The sequence below is a fragment of the Scardinius erythrophthalmus genome (genome assembly GCF_964197995.2).
Source record: "Scardinius erythrophthalmus genome assembly, chromosome: 21".
Lineage (NCBI taxonomy): Eukaryota > Metazoa > Chordata > Actinopteri > Cypriniformes > Leuciscidae > Scardinius > Scardinius erythrophthalmus.
In genome coordinates this window covers 14,868,462-14,888,388 of record NC_138241.1, presented here as the reverse complement: position 1 = coordinate 14,888,388, position 19,927 = coordinate 14,868,462, and the positions used below count along the sequence as shown (strand labels likewise).

Below are 19,927 nucleotides of genomic sequence, written 5' to 3'. Positions count from 1 at the left end.
AATAGATAAAACATTTTTTAGACATTTTGAATACAAACATGTTTTATATTCACTTAAAAATGTCCATGACTCAACATACACTTACTACTTATGGTGGCTTTTTAGAAGCATGTAAATAACATTTACATTTTAAACTTTAAACTCTGTTTTGAAAAGAATTTCATAATAGGCCTTTTTGAAAATAAATTCTAAAGAATTAAGTCATAACATTAGCAAGTAATAAATGTAGCATTATGATAATAAAATCCAGGATTTCCAAGACACTTTTTTTTTATCATTTTGAGGAATCTAAAGTCATTCAAATTGACATCCAATGCATGTTTTCTTATTGTCAATGGACAACAATGCCTGTCTCCAAGAAAAAAATCTGCTCACAAAAATAATGAAATAAATGTTATAATCAGAGCATCCACTAAAGTTGCATGCACCATTAAACTACCAAAAGATCAATCTTGGATTATTGTATTAAAACACTATCTTCCTCAGTGTCCAATGCTATAATGAGGACACATAGACTAACTAAAACTGACACACAGATGTACAGAGAGTTCAGTAAACAACAACCAATGGTCTTCTGCCAGATGGTGTCTTTGTGTTTCTTCTGTCCCCTTTGTAGTCTCTAAATTAAATTTAAACGTGTTACACTGCTGGAAATGAGGGACTAATTTTATTTGCTGTTGCTTTGGAAAATATAAAACTGTCAATTTACACCACTCAGGCAGGTGTGGAACACATTGTGTGCGGAAGAAACACATCTGTGTCACTTGCCATGGTGAAAACTAAATTAATATAATATCGAAAATGTTTTATAAAACACATACTATAGCTCTGGTTCTGTGTGCAGATTGATCAATACAATGTTTCAGCTAAAATGCTTAAAAAACTGTACAGTTAGTGTGCAACTCCCATAGCACTGTTAGCTGTCCACCATCAACTTTCTTAAAGATTTGTAATGAAATTGCAAACAATAACAGAATGGATTAGGTATACTGTCGTTATTTATGACTTTATTATAGATTTGATGGATGGATGGATGGATGGATGGATGGATGGATGGATGGATGGATGGATGGATGGATGGATGGATGGATGGATGGATGGATGGATGGATGGATGGATGGATGGATGGATGGATGGATGGATGGATGGATGGATGGATGGATGGATGGATGGATGGATGGATGGATGGATGGATGGATGGATGGATGGATGGATGGATGGATGGATGGATGGAAGTTCCTTCTTTGAATTCAATACATACTATGAAACTGAGATAAACAGCCAAAGTATAATCATATCCCGAAAACCAATCAACAAACAAACTGAGATAGGACTGAGATATGGAAAAAGAAACTCTGTATGGAATATAGGAGAGAAATGAGAGCTGAGAAAATTAAAATTGTGGGATGTTGTTGTTGAAGTGGCCCCTCGGATGCACCCGGGATGGTGGGAAGGAGAGAGAGGCTCTCTCGCCAGTCGCAAGTCATTTTTGCAGCACTGTGATTAAATCAGTGGAAATTAATGCGGTCACCCTCTCGTTGGGAATCAGCATCTTTGGACCGCAGATTTAAGAGGGAGAGGAACCCTCCAGGGCTGAACGTCAGCACGCCAGCCAGACTTTTAAATCACCACTGTGTCACGCAGCACAGGGACCGAAACGGCCCACGGTCAAGCGGACAGATCAAAGAGCCGTGATATACGCTCATATGCATATGCAAGTATTACATGCACATTAAAAATTTTTATTGTAACGTCACACCAGTGCAAAATGAGCTTGATATAAGACCTAAGCATCTGTATTAGCCAATGAAGGATGTTAAATGGGTTCAAGTGAGAATGCAAGTGGCGTTTTTGAGGTCTAAAACCACTCAAGCACAGGAACCGGTTTAGACTTTGGGAGGTCAGGAATCGTTTTAAGCAGAATGGGGCTTGATCAAGCATAAAACACACTTTTGCACCTCATAACATTGAGGGTGATAAAGGCTTCTTGAAACGGCATCTTCGAGCAGGAGAAAGAAGCGTCTACAAGTTCATAAAGGTGTCACACAGAAGAACTCTTTCAAACGATAAACACAGATCAGGTGATGATGAGTTCAAGGTGAAGTAACTGGCGATCATGAATGGGAAAAGTTTAAAATTAAATGTCAAGAACTGACTGTACACACAATAGTAGTGATGTGAAAAATCGTAGGCAGAAGGTTTAAAAGAAGTGTCCAAATGCTTGAATTCACTGTTCTGAGGATTAAAACAAAAATATGAGCCACCGCTTTCAACAGTTCAAAGAACAAACAACATTTACTTAGAAGGAGTTTTTCTGTATTTTTCTGAATAAACGATTCACCCCCAAACAGCCTGAAACTTTTGGAACGTCATGCTGTCGCACTTAAAGAGCACGATTAAAACTCCCAGCATGATTGTTTTTTAGAGCTGGCCATCCAAGCATTGGATAGGTAAAGTTAGCTTTCGCCCGCCCTGACCATATGGCACTTCAGAGGCTTATTAACAAGCTGAGGCTCCTGTTTGTATGTGCTTAGGTTGAATATTAATTTCCCAGCAGCTCAGCAAAGTGTGATGTTGGCCAAAAACAGCAAGTGCTGAAGGTTTGAACTGCTTGCTTTAGCGTTTAGTTGAAGCGCAGCCGGCCGTGGTGTTGTCATTACGAGTTTACATCTCGGCCAGCCATATGAATTAAGAGCAAGTGGCCACCTTGGCTCAAAGTGCAGTGATAAATTAACCTGCCCACTCTGGACAACACTGCTGCTGCATACGGCGCCCATCACTTAGATTCCATTAGGTTAATCATGCATAATAATAACACATAGGCCAGTATGATAAATCACCCATCGCCTTGGAAACTTGAGGAGGATGGGATTGGGGAGGATGGGTGATTCGGCATCTTTCTTGAGGGTTGGTGTAGAAGGGGAGGAGAGCCGAGAAAAGAAACAATAGGAAAGAGAAAGCGCAATAAGAACAGCCCGAGCAAGTGAACCCTGCTGTTTGACAAGGAATCTTTGATTGATTCTGAGTTTCTGTACCACAACAAAGAAGATCAAAAACAAGAGCGCACAAGGAGACTTTCTTTCTACATAAGCCTCTCCTCAAGATTCCGACAACACGAGGTCAGACAGGGGAACGTTATCATCCTCAGAGCGTTCTTGAAAATTGTCAAACCTTTTAATAGGAGAAAAAAACTCAATAGTGAACTACATACAGATATTTCTGGTAACACTTTAGTTTAGGGTGCAATTCTCACTATTAACTAGTTGCTTATTAGCATACATATTACTAGGATATTGGCTGTTTATTGGTACTTATTACACGGCTCTGTGGAATACTTGATTCTGATTGGTCAATCGAGGAATCCAGCGGTATGTTTTTCCTCGATAACAACCGCCGAAAACAGATAACATCATCCGGGTTAAGTCGCTATATATGCTTGCTTGGAATTTTTTTCCCTCGTGGAAGTTTTGCGTATGGTGAGCTAATAAAATATCAAAAGTCAATATTTTGTGTAATTATTTAACTATGCCATCCAGTATTGTGGACTCACTCTCTGTTGTTTCATACAAACGCAGCTGCTGCCATTTTGCGACTATTGCTTTGTACACTGTTGGATTATAAAATAAAGTACATATTAAAGGGCACCTATTATGCAAAATTCACTTTTACATGGTGTTTGAACATAAATGTGTGTTGGCAGTGTGTGAGCAAAACCACCCTAGAATGATAAAAATCCACCCAGTAGTTTTTTTACTATCTCAATAAATCATAAGCACTGTCTCAGAACACCCTGTTCTAGATTTCCCTCACTGTGACGTAGAAATGAGCTAAGCCCCACCGACGTGATTTGATTGACATCTGGTTTTGGCATAGACCCCGCCCTCGGTGATCTGCATCCTCCATTGTTTCAACGACAGCCGGTAATGTCTCCTAAGAAGTGTAGGTGTTCTGTTGTGGGATGTAAGAATGGACATACTAGTCTTCACTGACATCAGAGCCACTGAAAACGCAGCGGATGGATTTTATTTATGAAGAAAAGGCACCACTTAAACTTCCTAAATACGAGATTCATTTTCTGACTGACTGTTTATAGTGAACGAGGGTCAAAGTTAATCCTCAAGTGTGGATCGTTGCCTACAGTTCGCGATTCAACGTCACCTCCAGAAAAAGTAAGTGTATTTTATGATTTATGAGCAAATAGTCATTTCAATCGATGTCAGCCAGTTCAACAACAAATGCGTCTAAAGCTATTTATTGTCGTCGTCTAGGATGTCTCAACAAACAACGTCAGACAGTTATGTCACGTAGGCATTTTTTTTGCAGCATTTACAAATGTAAATAAATTAAGGTCTGCTCTATCTCCATAGACAGTAGGCTATATAAACGTCTATCTCCCTCCCCTTAAGAAAAAAATAAATAAATCGTTTGTACTTAGCAAACGTTATCACAGTAGTGTGTGTGTGTGTGTGTGTGTGTGTGTGTGTGTAGTTTCAAAAAATTGCGCGAACGTTATCACAGTTCGTGTGTGTGTGTGTGTGTGTGTTTTGCACATCCATAATGGCAAAGGGGACGCGATTAAAACTTTGTAAGTACATAAATGTATCAAATAACCATTCCGAGACGTTTAGTCCATTCTCATTCGTGTTTATTCTGTGCCGGAGTCTCTTCATCATCTAGGTCCAGCAGCAGGGCGGGGATATGCAGCTCTTTTACATTTAAAGTGGTAGACGCCAAAACAGCTCTTTTTAAAACAGGCCCCAAAAATGACATTTTCAAATGGTTATAATAAATTAACTGTGGGGTATTTTGTGCTGAAACTTCACAAATGCATTCTTGGGACACCCAAGACCAATATTACATCTTCTAAAAAGGGGCATAATAGGTGCCCTTTAATGTTTTATTCTGCATGACCATATTCTAGATCCCTTAATCCTACCCAATACCTATACTTAACAACTACCTTACAAACTATTAATAAGCAGTAATTAGGAGGTTACTGAGGCAAAAGTCATAGTTAATAGTTAGTATTGGACTCTAGTCTGAATTGTGACCAAATATTTATATAAATATATATATATTTTTAATTGTGTGCCACATTCAAAGATATTCCACCTCATTTTTTTCAATCCCTGATAAAGTATAGATTCTCATAGCCCGGTTACTCATGATGCTGGTGATGAAAAATGGATGACATTAACAAGTGTTACAGTACAATCAATTTATCTTATCCGAATAGAACAGCTACAGTATGCTGAAGGAATCAGAATACGGGCGTTTATTAATGGCCTTCAGGCTCAGATATATAAATAGGAGAGAGATAACAGAGCATATATATCACACTGACGTCTCAGGCACACGTCCACACACATTGGTGAAAAATGACAGCGTGTCATTTTGAGCGATTGCAGGCCAAAACGCAAGAATCACAAAACATTTCTAATGTTGAGGGGCCGCTTCATCATCCAGGATGACTACAATCAAAGACAGGCGGATTTTCTATCATACGAGGAACCTACATGTGAAGACATATCCGGGGTCCACGATCAACAACCTCTTCAGCAGAAGTATTCTTTTCACATCTATAAATGCAATAATCAGTTTCTACTAGTAGCTGTCATTACATTGTTAAAAGATTGCTGTTTGTTTGAGCTTCCCAATCAACCTGACACTGCAACATTGGTACAAACAATGGTGTGAGTTAGAGGTGGGATTATCTGTTTTTTCAACCTATGATGAAAGGAGCAGGTTTTGGGAAAGTGTTTTTTTTTTTTTTGTGCAATTTTCCAGTGTGGTGACACAAGTGCTACAGAAAGTAAACACTTCAACCTGTAAAACTGTAGATAAAAACAGAATGAAATTGTGACGACACTTATATTGTGGACACTGGACAGAAACATCCATTTTATGTCTAAAAGTGCTTTCCTACGAAAGTCTCTTCGCAGTACCCTCGTAAGCGCATGCAAATCGATGGGGCACAAGTAACCATCCACCTCAACCAATTCTCTGTTGGCCACTTACCGTGTATGTGATCACTGCCAGCATGCCAATCAAGGTGAGCGAGCTGATGGAGAACGACAGGGCGGCCAGGCCATCTGCAAGACAGAGGGGAAATTTATTTATGACATGGGCCAAATGTAGAGCTCTGTTAAGTTTTGGTCATACGCCAGATATTCAGAGCAGTTTTGCCCCCAGGGAAATTTCTCAATGCACCTCATCTTCTCTCCACTCTCACTATCATTTCTCTCAACCTGCTCTTACACTGACATAGTTACTGAAAGGTCAGCTAAGTTTTTGCTCTCTAAATTTTAATAGTCACAATGACATGTTGAAAATATAAAGGACATTCAGTAAAGTTATTAAATTTTTTTTTGTAGTCGATATCAATACCAGTAAAATTTCACAATTCTTGATATTCTGCAAACCAAATATGCTACTTTATATTTTATTATTTTATAAAACTTAAATTCTATACATTTAAAGCTTAAGGTTTAAATAAATGTAATTAAATTAAGTAAAAATTGCTATAAAAAAGTAACTAATCTGTAATAGGACAGAATAAATACACAAATGACAAGAAATGCAACAAATAAAAAAGTAAGGCTGTAAGTGTACAAAATTGTCAAGTGCTTAAGTAAACATTGAAACTGAAATTGGGGGGGGGGTACAAAAGCAATAAAATGTCAAATAAAACGACTTGAATTAATTTGAAAAGCATCACAAATCAATTTGTCTGTGACTGTCGTTGTTCAAACTTATTTTGTTACATGATGAATATATATAACGTGTGCTGTAAAAGACAAAAAAAGCTTTATCGTGTAAAGGCTAGCCTACAAGCCTCACCGGATACTCAATGAAATAACAACAAAACAGAGATCTTTCCGATATTTCAATTATCAGGCGCACACCTGTATGGCTTGACTGCTTGTTTCAAAAGAAATTGCTAAAAAAAATTAAATTTTAGTATGGACCTGGTAACAAAGTACATTTGACATTTTGTGAATCACCAGTCCTCAGAATACAGGACGAAACATGGAGCCGAGAGAGTAAAAATGAATGAAAAGAGGAAAGGGCATGATGCCAGCTGTCAGATCTGAAGCCAGCTGAGGCAGATTTATGGGAAGTGACCGCCACAGCACTTCCTGTTAGGATCCCACCTGTCATAGGGAGCGAGAGAGTTGAACGCTCACAAACTCGCGTGATTTTCCCCATTTCCTCTAGTTCGGAGCTATGGCCCAGCGGAGCAAAACACAGCATCCTGGCAGCCCAGAGCCCATAAAGCCCCCGTCTGCCTGCAGCCTACCTCAATTGAATGCAACCTACTGTTCTCTGTTTATTTTCCTCAGGAGCTGCTTTACATCACTCATGAAATGACTTCTTTCCATTTTGTCGAACCACATGAAGTCTGAGAACTGTTTGCTGCGCCACCCACCACGTTCCGTACACAAAAAGCCCCAAGACACAAAAGCCGTCGAAAAGAAATGAAGATGATTACACTCCTGCTTCCTAATGTAGCAAACGGAAGAATATAAAAAGGATAGACGCTTTGATGTCTGATGGCTGAAATGAGCATTTACATCTGAATAGGTGTTTCCCTTTGTGATGTCCCCGCTTTTGTTAAGTGGCGAAGGCGCGATGCCGGAGACAATGGCGTTCGTGTTTGGTAGGGAAAGCGGCTCTGTTTATGAACTCCTCACAATGCAGGGGGACCTGCGTTTTCTGTCGCTTCCCCGGAAGACTTTCTAAGGGATTGGACAGAGAATATATTGTTTGTTATCTGCGGCGGCTCTACAGCTGCTCTAGCGCCTGATTCCTCGGCACTTGGAGAGAGTGGAGGCCCTTATCTCGACATGCACGGAGCTCCTCGGGCTTATGCACGCGGAGGAGACCGCTGCCACTGAGAAGTGTATATTAAAGAGCTCTTAGCTGAGGTATTCACAACATGAGCTTACTATGATAACCTCGTGGAGATGGAAAGCAGCTTGCTAAAGCTAGCCCACTCACTAGATTCTGGATTACTGAAAAAGAGAAAGCGCGCCGCTCCCAAACTATTATTCATAGAAATATGGTCAAACAAAAGTGGAGCAAACCACTTTGATTGAGAGAGATTTTATTTATTTTAATCTTATTTGAAGTGTATTTAAAAAAAAAAGTTTTGAGCATAGCCATATGCTAGGTCTATATATATATAATATGTAGCAACTCTTGCTTGGCCATAGAGGAAAAAGCAAGGTAGTTTTCATCAAGTTTATTCATCACCTGACAATAAATATTTCATAGACTTTTTTTATGTTAGTGCAATGACAAATTAAAGCAGTTATTTTATTTTAGAAGCAAACATGTATTTGCAATATCTAGTTTTTTTACGAGTAATATGTAAACGCGTGTCAATTTGGTGGCTATAAAAATCTTACACAAGAGGGCAGCGGAGTTCATCGCATGTAAGGTAATTTGTCACATTTTATTAAAACACATTTAAAGGGGAACTATGCAGTTTTTTAGCTTAATTTACCTTAACTGAATAGCTTCGCAGTCATCAGAATGGTTATATGACTTTTTTCAGGTTGAATGGTGGCCGTCACGCTTCCCCCTAGCGCCTTTGAGCGGAAAAACCACCCTTGCAACTTTGGGCCGACGGGCCGCGTCAGGAAGTATCGTATGATATCAGGTCTTGCGATGTAACGAATTGCTTTACGGCACTCAATATTTCTCATAAACAGTTCTGCCATAAAACCAACTTGTTGTTTAACTTACAGCTCTTATCCATAACTTTGTCTACACTTTTTGGCTACCGTCATGCACATTGATAGCCAGTTTCCGAACTATAAATGTATGTCTTCCTAGCTTTGAAATCGTGCTGTCTAGGCAGCACAAATACTATAATTGAGGCGACAGATGATGTGCAATTCCAATTTTTGTGTTTTATGCACTTGCATTTCTAAATGTTTTCAATGATTTAAAATAATCTATCAACTGTCATAAAACGGATTTAATGCTAAAGGCATGAAATTAGGAGGGATCAACTGATCATCTTATCGTTTGATTGATTTAAGCCAAATATTGTACACAAATGATGAAATGAATTGTATGTTTTAAGGTACCAATATTAAAATTCTGACTGTTATCAATAATTATACTCATGTTATCAGCCAATAAAGAATAAACAAATGATATTAAAATGTTATACAATGTAGTCTAAATAAACAAATAAAAAAAACAATTTTTATGCTACAAGTTAATTTATGCATTACATCGTTTTAATGTAAAGTATTAAAAAATAGATATTCATTTTGAGATGTGTTTTTAATTAATATTTTCAAAGATTAAAATAAATTAAATTAAATTAAACAATAGTTTTCCACACCCTTAAAACAGATCTAACACCTTGCAATATGTAAACACCCTTACAATAAAGATACTGGATTAATTTTTTTGCTATTCTGGCTATCATTACAGACTAGCTCTATGTATGTCAAATTATGTCATCAAATCCAAATTAGATTCAGGGTAGCTGACGCCGGATGCCTTCTCGTCACACTACGTCGCGCTAGCTCCAATTTGAAATGTGACTCTCCGTGAAACACATTCGGCTCAGCGGGAAGGTATATCAGAGAAGAAGAGCTGTCTGAGTGGATACTGGGTTTGGGTCTTTGCTGCATAATTAAGAGGAGACTTTTCCCAAGAATATGTCTGTGATAAGATCAGATCTCCAGCTGTCTACCCTTCTGCACGCTCCCTCGCTCTCTCGCCTGATTCTTACCTGCTAATGGGGAATTGGCTATTGCATTCAGGTTACATTTTACGTATGTTTCACTCAGGGGAACCGACAACTGAACCGCCACATATCTGCAGAATCGGAATCGCAGACTCGTGATGACACTTGGTTGAATTTGTCAGCTTGTCCTGCCTTGGACCAAGACGCTCATTCGGCAGCCCAGGCTTCTCAGGGACATCATAGCCCTGCTTATCTAACACATTGGGTCAGCTAGTTATTAATTTCACATGTGGAGTGGGGATGAGGAGCAGGGTACCAAGACCGTCAACCTCAAGCTCTGCTGCAGATTGTGACAAACAAGCCTGTTTCAACAGGGGCCTTTTTCTGATGTTCCTTCCACCAAGACTTTTTTTTTTTTGCTTGATTCCTATTCATTAGGCTAGGGCTGCTAGGAAAGGGCAATGACAGCTCTAAGACCCCCTCAGAGGAATCAGGCACTGTCTCAAAAAGCCACAGACTTCCTCCAGGCTATTGGATTCGTTTTTTTTTTTTTGTGGCGCCATTCCTGCCAGCTTGAGGGTCTTCAAGGAGCAAAAGTCACGACCCAACCTAACAAGGGAACATCTCTGAAGGAACACCATGATGTTGGAAACTCACACTTGCTTTCCTGGAGCAAAACAAAACTTGGCACAAAAAAAGTGACTTGTACTGGAAGTAAAAAGAGACATGTGACTTGTTAAGTGATCTTCAAATGAGCCTTTAGATTATGATAAGATTGAAGGAAAGGCTCTGAAGAACATTGACACAAAAATACTCAAAAATGGACACTAATATAGCTTGAAGGGAAATGAGAAAAACGTTAAAAAACTTTTTTGGAAAAGGGATGATCCCTCGTCCTCACCAGAGTGACAGTGCCAATGTTATTTTGTTAAGTTGTTTTAGTATCATTGATATTCTATTGCAGTTTTTGTCACAGTTTTGATTTGGTCTTTATTTTTTATTTTCTGTTGTCATTTTAAAGTGTTAGTAATTTTGTGTAAATTAGTTTTTTGTTTTTTTTGTCAATACATTTTTTATTCATTTTTAGTTTTCATTTAGTTTGAGTTATTTTAGTTAAATTAAATGAAAATGAGAAATGTTGCCTTGGCAACTAGCTAAGTTTTAATCTTAGTTAATAATAACCCATAACAAAAACCCATGCATTTTCAATAATAACCCTGCAGTCTACATGAAAGCAGACTGAGGAAAAAAAAGAGGTGAATGTAAATGGCCACACAGAATCACATATAAAGTGCAGGCGCAAAGATGTGCCTGCCACTCCTGCTTCAAATGGAAGCCTTGATTGACACGTCAAAAGCAGCCGGCCTTTCCTTTTTTCCAAGACAGCAAATTTAGGTAGCACAATGAGGTCTGTTGACATTGACGAGGCTAAATGTCAATGCTGCCAAGCCCACACATCACCTCTACTCGTGGCTCGGCAGCATCCGTCGCTCTCTAAAAAGCACCTGTCGTTTCGGTGTTGTGGCCCCGGAAGGCTTCAATAAAGCTTTTTTTTTTTTCTGTTTTCTTTGCAAGTGTCAGTAAAACTGAGCAGCAATTTTATTCTACGGTACTTACGGCTACTGCCCAGCTCCTCGAACAGAAACTGCACCTTCTCCCACTGAGTGGAGTTCTGGTTGGGTGGAGATTCCAAGGGAACAAACGTCCTGAAACAGAGGTGTATACTTCTCAATCATAATGTCACACTACCATTCAAAAGCTGTGGGTTGGTAAGATTTTTTTTTTTTATAATAATTCTCTTGGTGAGCATAAGGTTGTAAAATAATATATAACAATAATATATAATTTGCAAAAACAACAGTATCCACATACACACTTAAAGGGATAGTTCTGTCATGACAACTCTCAGAGTGATTGGCATGGTAATGGGTAAGACAATGTTGTATGTTTGGTCTTGGCGAAATAAATCTGCTATGCTGCTGCGGAGTAAGTACGGGACTTGCTACTACCAATACATACACGACACACTGCTGTAATCAAAGTAAGACATGCTGCTGTACAGTATAGAGTTCATGAATTACCCGTAGCAGATCTATACAGGTGGAGCTGGGGAAGGTGAAGGGTTTCTGAAAGCACACTGCACTGCTAAGGCAAATGCTAACCAAGTATTTGAAGGTTGAGCACGTAAAACTCATTGGCTACTGAAACAGCAGGAACCAATCAGCTGTGCCTTATATAGAATGATGTGATTGCAAGCAGGTTGAGTTAAAGGACCTATTAGCCTGTGCCATCTAGAGTTCCATGACAGAACTTTACCCTCAAGTTGTACCCAACATCTGTTTGGTTAGCCATATTCTTCAAAATATTTTCTTTTGTGTTAAGCAGAAGAAAGAAATCCACATAAGTTTGGAACAACTTGACAGTGAGTAAATGATGACAGAATTGTAATTTTTGAGTGAACTATCCCTTTAATATGGTCAAACACAGACTCTTCAATCAAATGTACAAACAAATGATCAAATCAAATAGAATAGAATAATATGGAATTTTATAAAGCAAAAATTTATAAATGATTTTCAAATATATTTTGGTTTCCAAAAAAGTCTGTTTTTATGAGTAAGTTGTGGGGGCATATCCAATGAAAGTTATATTTCTAATTATCAATAAAATACATAATTTATCATGGGAAAAAGGCATGATTAGGCAAGATTTCCTCAAATGTATTATACGCTTTAAAGGTGCATTATAAAAAATTGACAACTAGTGGTTGAACTGAGAATTACAGTCCAGATTCAAAATATTGGAGAGCGTTTTTTTCCCTGCCAACTGTAGATTAGGGCTCATGCGGGTTGCCAGATTGATGACACGTAACAGGAATGAGCATAATTGACAATGGAAAGGCTCGAGTCTTACACTGTAAACTGATCAGCTAATGTATATTTTTGCAATGGTTTTATTGCTGGGGCCTATAAGGTCAGATAGAATTTGTGATCTCTGACCCAGTTTGTTTGCTGGTTTCCATTGCTGTGTTTTCCACCAGCTTGCAATCAGGGGTGTTGAAATACTATTGGGTAAATTGACAGTGGGCGGGATCTCAAAGAACAAAACAAAAACAGACATTCCGACACGGAACGCACATTTTCAAAGTAGGATAACTGGCTGTAGCACTGTTTTACAGAGAGACAAGTATATGTACTTTGCATGTTTCTAAATCTCTGCAAACATGGTATTTTTATGCTTTAGTGCGGTAAAACATTTTTACATAGAGCACCTGTAAGTGGAGTTAATTAGTGCACCTTGGCTTTACCCAAAAGGCTAATTGTTTTCATGTATATGGATGTATATTTATAGCTGGCTGACGACACGAGCGTGATACTGTGAACTATCGTGTAGAGATCCATGTACTCAGCTCATGAGATGTATCGCCGCAAGCTTTAAAGTCGGCATGAAACGGAAGTTGAGATTGTCATTTTTTTCCTTGCTGTGACGTAAATCCGAGTGAAACGGCTTCTGAAATTAGAAAAAAATGTAGGGCGGGGCTTGGTTTCGTCCATCGGGGAATTGATTGGATCGTTGGAGGTTGGGCGTTGCAAACAAAATGGAGGCAGATTTGAATGCGGTGCAGAAACGAGACAGACACTGATAGCCGCACCCTCATCGGCTCTGGCCGCACCCTTTCGCCATGGCACGTGACCGAAAGAGAATAGAGGTCGTTTCGAGGGGGGATGGTAGGGTAATGTATTTGATCAAAGATTATAAGGGTACATGAATTTTAAAAAAATAATGAAGTGCACAGATAAATCATTTATAATAAACACTACAATATTATATATAAAAAGAAGATTTGTCAAATTTGATTTCATGCCGACTTTAAAAGCAACCGAGGACACAGTATGCTCACATTCTGAGCAAATACCTGCGACTAAGAAAGTGAGTCCTCTCCAATGAGGAGAACACTCACAAGATGAGATTGCATAAGCAAATACCTCAGGCTACAGCTGCTCTAAAAAAAAATGTTATGGTTTTAATCATAAGTTTCAGTTTTAGTTTGTATCAACTCTATAATTTCTATGTCCATCAATTACACCTTACATAAGACTCTTTCGCCTAATCGCTAATTTTATAAATATAAACATTTTAATAAAGAGTGCACATGATGTTAATTATTATTAGTAGTATTATTAAAGAGGTATTTATAATACACACATGAATAATAATAATAAAACACCATGTACACACTATAATTATATTTATATTATACAATTTTCCCCATAAGAAGAATAATAATTTATATTATCATTCCCATTTCAAAGTTTGTCTGGATATCCAAGCGGCAATATAAGATGTAAAATGTTTATCATATTGCAGTTCAAATTCCAATCAAAATATATGACACAACAATCATGCAGCCCTAAAGAACACACATAATGCCTACTGTTAACATCCAGTCAGCAACTTGAGAAGACGCAGTTAAAAGAGCCGCTTTTAAATCACAACAGATGCAAATGGCTGCAAAATAGGCTAAATTTAAATCCAGCCACATCATTCAGCATCACTGGCATTATCTGAGTGAGTTCAATTGATGTGTCACTTCAGAAAAGCTGCGTCGTGCATGAAAATGTCATCTTTTAGGGGTGTCAGTAAATTACATTGTAAATCGTACGTACAGCAAGATGCAGTTTCATAAATCGACCAAGGACTCTGTGAGGGTTTATGCAATGGTTCACAAGCTCAAAGACTTAATGCATATCTGACCTCTGTATCCAGTCTCTCTGTTGTTTGTCATCATCAATTATGGTCCAAAATACTATGTCAGCAGCAAAATTCTATCATTTACTCACTCTCATGTCGCTTCAAAATGTAAAGTCTTGCGTTCATCTTTCCAACACAAATTACAATAATTGTATAACCTGAGAGGTTTCTGTCCCTCTTTTAAAAGACCATGCAATCAAACCTTTGAAGATGCAAAAAGGTCATAAAGGCATCTTAAAAAATAATTAATATCAATCAAGCAGTTTAATCTAAGTCTTGTGAAGACATATGAATGCTTTTTATGAATAGATTTAATTTAGGGGCTTATTTGAATTTTATTTTTTTATTTTTTTGCTAAAAGCACATACACAGAGTGCATCAAATATGGTAAACACAGAAGCGTAAACATGCGTGCATCACATACTACAACAAACCTCACTGGTTGTTATGCATAAGCTTGCAAAATATTTACTATAATTGTACTTTATTTAATGTGTTCCATGTTTTTGTGTAGATCTTTATTTATTTGAGAATAAAAGCCTAATTTAAAACTGTTCATAATATAAAGCATTGTATCTCTCGATTTATATGGAATACTTTTAGGAAGCCTTTTGACGTTTTTGAATCTTCAAGGTTTTGGTTGCATGAACTTTCAATGGAGGAACAGAAACCTCAGAGGATTCATTAAAAATATCTTAGGGGTTTGGAATGACATGAGGGTGAGTAAATGATGACAGAATTTTTATTTTTGGGTGAACTATCCCTTTAACCTTCACACTGCCAGTTAGAATGATATTGCATTAGATGTTAACTTAAAAGGTCACAACTTAATTATTGAGCAACTTTTGGTGGCTAATTTTAGGCTAACAGGCTAAATACGATCTGTTGACTTAGGATGTGTCTCAAATGTCCTCATGAGCACGTTTTTGTAACCTAAAATGACAAATGGGACACTATACGGTCTCGTGGACTTCACAGACACGCACCAAAGAAGGCCACATGACTGCAGGTCCACATGAAGACATCCATTTGGGACAGGGCCCATGTGTCTAGAGTTTAGAGTAGACCAAGCACGGCGTTGATAGAGTGCACAGAGCTCTCGAGACATCCCCACGGGTGTGAGCGAGTGAATTGGACTACAGAGGTTGGGAAGGGTCAGCTCTCCATTTATAAGTCCCATCCTTAGCGCAGACCAATCAGAACAGGCAAACAAAAAGAAGTCACACTCCAAATGAACAATCACAAACACAGGAACTTTGCGTTTCACCCCGAGAAAAAAGACGATGGAAAAAGCCATCATGCCCCCCCCCATCAGGAACCCTGAGACACAATACTCCTAGTAAAACACTGCACTGGTTCAAAAGGTAAAATGAACACCAAATTGCTTCTGTCCGAAGTGCCATCCCCACTTTTAAATTTGGTCCACGGCATGTCCCTCTTCCCATTCTGCGATCAAAGTAACCCATCCCACTGGGTCTATACGACATGAAGGTGTGATGAAGGTATCCTGCCCCACAGGAACACTATTTAATGGTTGAGAGCACATTAAATTATATGACCTGGTGAGCAGACGTGTTATTCTTGCAGCGGCAAAGAAAATCCATTATGTTTATGCTGCACGAGCACTGCTGAGAACAAAAAGTATAAACTCGAGGTTAAATGGGACAAAGCCACAACCATGTATGTTTACACATTTAGACTGAATGGTGGTTTTTAGTTCAGTTAACCACTGGACGAGAAACTGTTACATAGCTTGACAAAAAAAAAAAAACCTTCCAAGGTGGTGACAATCTTCAGGTTTAAAGATGCCAGATAATTAGATTTTGCCTTTTGAGTTTATTCTTTTATTTTGTGGAAACTGTGATGATTTTCTTTTCAGGATTCATTGGTAAATAGAAACAATAGCAGAATTTATTTGAAATAGAAATCTTTTGTAATATTACGAATCCCATTACTGTCACTATGTATCAATTTAATGCATACTTTCTGAAAAAATGTAATAATTTTAAATAAATAAAAGAGAGAGAGAAAGAGAGAGAGTGAGAGAGAGAGAGTGTCAATCCCCCTTCACTCTATCAATGGAAGAGTTGAAGGGGGATTGAAAATTTGGGGATTTCTGACGCCAGAAGTATCAGAAGTTGAGAAAGAAGAGACTACAAAGATTAAAAAGTCCAACATTTATATTTGTTATAACCCACACTGAGGAATCATACACAATAACACCAGGAAAATGCATTAGAAAGTTTATGTTGACTTTAACGTACATTTGATGTCCTGCAGTAGATTTTGAGCTCCTTAAAACTAAACTGCACAAATATGACTTATTTTTAGTGGAATATATTGATTTTAGTCTGTTGGCAGAATTGATCTGAAATCCTTTAAATTGTTAGTGTCAATCTAAGTTGATTGATAATCATTCATGATCTGGCTGGAGCCCTTTGTATTCTAAATTACCCAGAAATCAGAGAAATATCATACAATCAGCATTGATGTGCCCACTGCTTGCTTTATGAAACTAATAATAGCTACATGGACTGTTATAGGTGTTTTGTCCAACAAAATGCTTCACATTTTCACAACATTTTGTACAACCGATAGAGGTTGAAGATGACGACTGAATAATATAATAAAGCTCACATCGACCTCTCCACACACACAGAATAATACATTCCCACAAAGCACACTTACCCAATCAAAAGAAGCGCTGAACACACAATCACAAATCCTATTGTATACTTCAGTGCATTTTTCACTTGCTGTAATGAGAGAATAAAAACAAGTTTATCAAACTGCATTCATCAAGTCATCAATTCATGATAAATCACGATTCATGTACAGTAGAGAGGGCCTTTGGGCTAGATATAATTACATATTTGCAGCACTTTGTCAGGAATTTGTCAGCAATTTGTCAGGAACACAGTGTCCTTAGTTCATTCTCTATATTACTATACTCATGGAGACATTGTGCTCTATTCCAAAACCCGGTGAGCTAATGCAGTGTCCTAACTGAAATGGAACCTTAAAAGTGACCGATTTAGAACATTCTACATAGGCAGCAACTTTGTGCCACTCATAAACAGCTGTCATCACAGAGAGACTCAACTAATCATCAAGTAATTAACACTGTAAAATAAGTTTTCATTGTACACACAAATATTTGGTAAAAATGTGCATGTTTAATTTCTGAACTAATCTATTGCTACTTTTGAAATATGAATAGAATAGAATAGAATAGAATAGAATAGAATAGAATAGAATAGAATAGAATAGAATAGAATAGAATAGAATAGAATAGAATAGAATAGAATAGAATAGAATAGAATAGAATAGAATAGAATAGAACAGAATAGAATAGAATAATATTTTCTTGCCTATTTTTTCAGGACAGCACTTGTGATGCTTTGAAAATGCTGCCTACACAGGATGCTCAATAGTTTTTGGAATGCAGCCACTTCGGACTGTTTCAAAGGAAAAGGAGGAGTGTAGAGGAGTGTAAAGATTGAAGAAGCTCCTTAGCATGTAATGTTGCACATCACTGTGGTGTGCTTAGAGAAAATATGTTGATATTGTTGATATATGTTGAAGTGAGCAGCATTACAGTGAGATGGATATGTTTTTTGTCACTTCATCACCTCACTGGAGTGTGGGTAAAACTCACTGGGTTTTTTATAAATGAACTGCCATAACTTTAATCAGGCAAATTTCACTTAGCAATACCTCAAGGGCATTTCTGTTGATATGATTAATGCTAACTTTTCTAACCACAGACAGCAAGCCTTGCTTTACATACTAGTATAGTACACAATATTTATTGACTACAAATAGCTTAACGTAGCTCCTTTCCCACCTAGTTCTTCATTTTGTGTGTGAATTATCCCTGTAAGTCTGAAAAGGCGTTCCGTTTTAGAGTGCATGAGATAGACAGGAAGGAGTGTCAGGTTTACCAAGCACTTGTTGATGTTGTCTTCATCTTTCTCCTCGTAGTAGAAATACACAAAGGGGATCCAGAAGAAGACGCAGAACAGAATGATGGAATACAGAGCTGTGAAAGAGAAAAGATGGGCAGTTACACACCTTAAGCACAATCAACAACCAGTATCCACATTAAATACAGAACATTACTCATGATGTGTTTTGATGTCACAGGGTCAATGTCAAGGCACTCATTTTATTGTGTCTAGATGTATTAATGTTTTTTTTTAAAAAACACACATTAAAAATGCAATTTGCACACATGATGACCTATGCCTCTTCTATTATGGATTTTTTTGTTCTTCTTTCTGAATAAATTTAGTGTCAAAAAGTCAAAAATGTCAAGGTTGCATGAAATTGTAAAACCGAAAGTAAAAAAAAAAATGGCGTAATTATTAGGCTACAATTATTTTAAAGGAATACAAACAGTGAGGCAATCTGGAAAATAACTTATCTATATAAAAACACTACATATTTATACTTTTTACTATGAAAAAAGTTTTCAAAACTTGCTTATGAGACTTCACATTTTCAGCTTTGCTAAAATAAACCCTTTGTTGAAAAGCGTTTACATTGCAGATTTTTACAATTTCTTTTTTTTTTTTTTTTAGAAACCAATATGAATTTAAATAAACAACAAAGACCCCATTTCTAATTAGGTACTTATAAAGATTTAATTTTCCATTAAAAACTTCTTTGGGCTCTGTATGTCAAGGGCGACAAAAAAGGAATCACAGAAATTAAAGCATGATTATAGCAAATATCAAATATTAGTGGGATTGTTTCATAGCAGTTCTATAAATGGGCTTTATAAATTATATAAAGCCAATTTGTATAGTACACATTGGTACATACTGTATACATGACTTAACATCTATAAAAAATTACAAAAATATATGGACTAAGGGGTATGAATACAAATCAAAAGTTAAATAAGTGTCATTACACGTAAAGATTCCTAGAAACCAATACAACTTCCACATGATGAGTCCTAAGCCCCAAAGCACAGACAAGCTGAAATAATCAAGTTAAAGGAGCAAAGATCACTGATATTGCAAGAGTTTACGTAACAGACTGTGACAGGCAGAGAAAGTGATTTTGTTGATTCCTCTCTTTCCCTGTCATGCAATGAATTAAAATCGTCAGCTTGGCCTATTTCAGTCCAGAAGCGGATCACACACTTTTGTGATCCTGTAAATTGTCATCTTTCCCTTCTCATGTAGGTTACTCAGTTGATGCAGGCGATATGAATAACACAATTCTTCTTTAGTTCAGAAATTGTATCATCACAGAGCCCTGGAGATATGTTTGTATACATGATTGGAATGGATTAAGAAACTAGCTAGATCCACGAGGAAAAAAAAATCCTTGAGTACACAAGACATAACCATATGACACAGCAACCCGAACATCTTTCTCCATATAGAAATAGGTCTGTTTCTCACACAGACTGTATCCTATACTGGCATCACACCAGAACGGCTTGCAATG

General features: G+C 37.5%; 1 protein-coding gene across 1 annotated transcript in view; it reads right to left on the bottom strand.

Moving 5' to 3' along the window:
* lmbrd1 (LMBR1 domain containing 1) overlaps positions 1-19,927 on the bottom strand; it is a 95,302-nt gene that overhangs the window by 48,115 nt on the left and 27,260 nt on the right. The window contains exons 4-7 of the mRNA XM_081351304.1: positions 18,409-18,506; positions 17,153-17,220; positions 11,330-11,418; positions 6,019-6,092 (exon numbers count right to left, since the gene is read on the bottom strand). Coding sequence (XP_081207430.1) covers positions 6,019-6,092; positions 11,330-11,418; positions 17,153-17,220; positions 18,409-18,506 — 329 coding nt within the window. The remainder of the gene's footprint in view (positions 1-6,018; positions 6,093-11,329; positions 11,419-17,152; positions 17,221-18,408; positions 18,507-19,927) is intronic.